This window comes from Gekko japonicus, unplaced genomic scaffold (genome assembly GCF_001447785.1).
Source record: "Gekko japonicus isolate JY-2015 unplaced genomic scaffold, Gekko_japonicus_V1.1 scaffold1727, whole genome shotgun sequence".
Taxonomy (NCBI): domain Eukaryota; kingdom Metazoa; phylum Chordata; class Lepidosauria; order Squamata; family Gekkonidae; genus Gekko; species Gekko japonicus.
This window is the reverse complement of record NW_015161451.1, coordinates 289612-290238: the sequence shown is the minus strand read 5'-3', so window position 1 is coordinate 290238 and position 627 is coordinate 289612. Positions and strand designations below refer to the sequence as shown.

Sequence of the window (627 nt, the reverse complement as noted above, 5' to 3'; positions counted from 1 at the left end):
TCCGGCCACGGAGGGAAGGGGCACTCCATGGCTGCCAGCCCGAGCTCGGCCCCGACTAACCCACGGGCTTCTGCCGGGAGGAGGAGGAGGAGGAGGAGGAATCCACCCTTCGGGGGCCAGACCAACAGCAGCCAATTGCCCCGAAGCGGGGGGGGGGAAGCCATGCATGGCGGCCGAGGGGAGCCGTCGCCATCCTGGGCGAGAGGCAGCGCGTGGTGGGTGTGGCATGGGGGTGATGGGGAGGGCGCCGGAGGGGGGGCACGGGTCACCTCCAGGCCGGCCAGCGCCACGAACAAGCGGAGGACGTCGTTGGTGCCCTCGAAGATGCGGAAGATCCTCAGGTCCCGCACGACGCGCTCCACGCCCGCCTCCTGCCAGGGGGGAGGGAGGGAGGGAGGGAGGGAGCATGTCGAGACAGTGTGTGACTGCAATAAAGAAGGCCAATGCTATGCTGGAGATTATTAGGAAGGGTATTGAAAACAGATCAGCCAATATCATAATGCCCCTATAGAAATCAATGGTGCGACCTCATCTGGAATACTGTGTGCAATTCTGGTCACCACACCTTAAAAAGGATATTATAGCTTTGGAAAAAGTGCAGAAAAGAGCAACTCGAATGATAAAAGG

The 627-nt window shown here is 60.6% G+C and overlaps 1 protein-coding gene across 1 annotated transcript in view; it reads right to left on the bottom strand.

Moving 5' to 3' along the window:
• Positions 1–627, bottom strand: part of LOC107125630 (very long-chain specific acyl-CoA dehydrogenase, mitochondrial-like) — a 26976-nt gene that overhangs the window by 7367 nt on the left and 18982 nt on the right. The window contains exon 13 of the mRNA XM_015429067.1: positions 270–371. Coding sequence (XP_015284553.1) covers positions 270–371 — 102 coding nt within the window. The remainder of the gene's footprint in view (positions 1–269; positions 372–627) is intronic.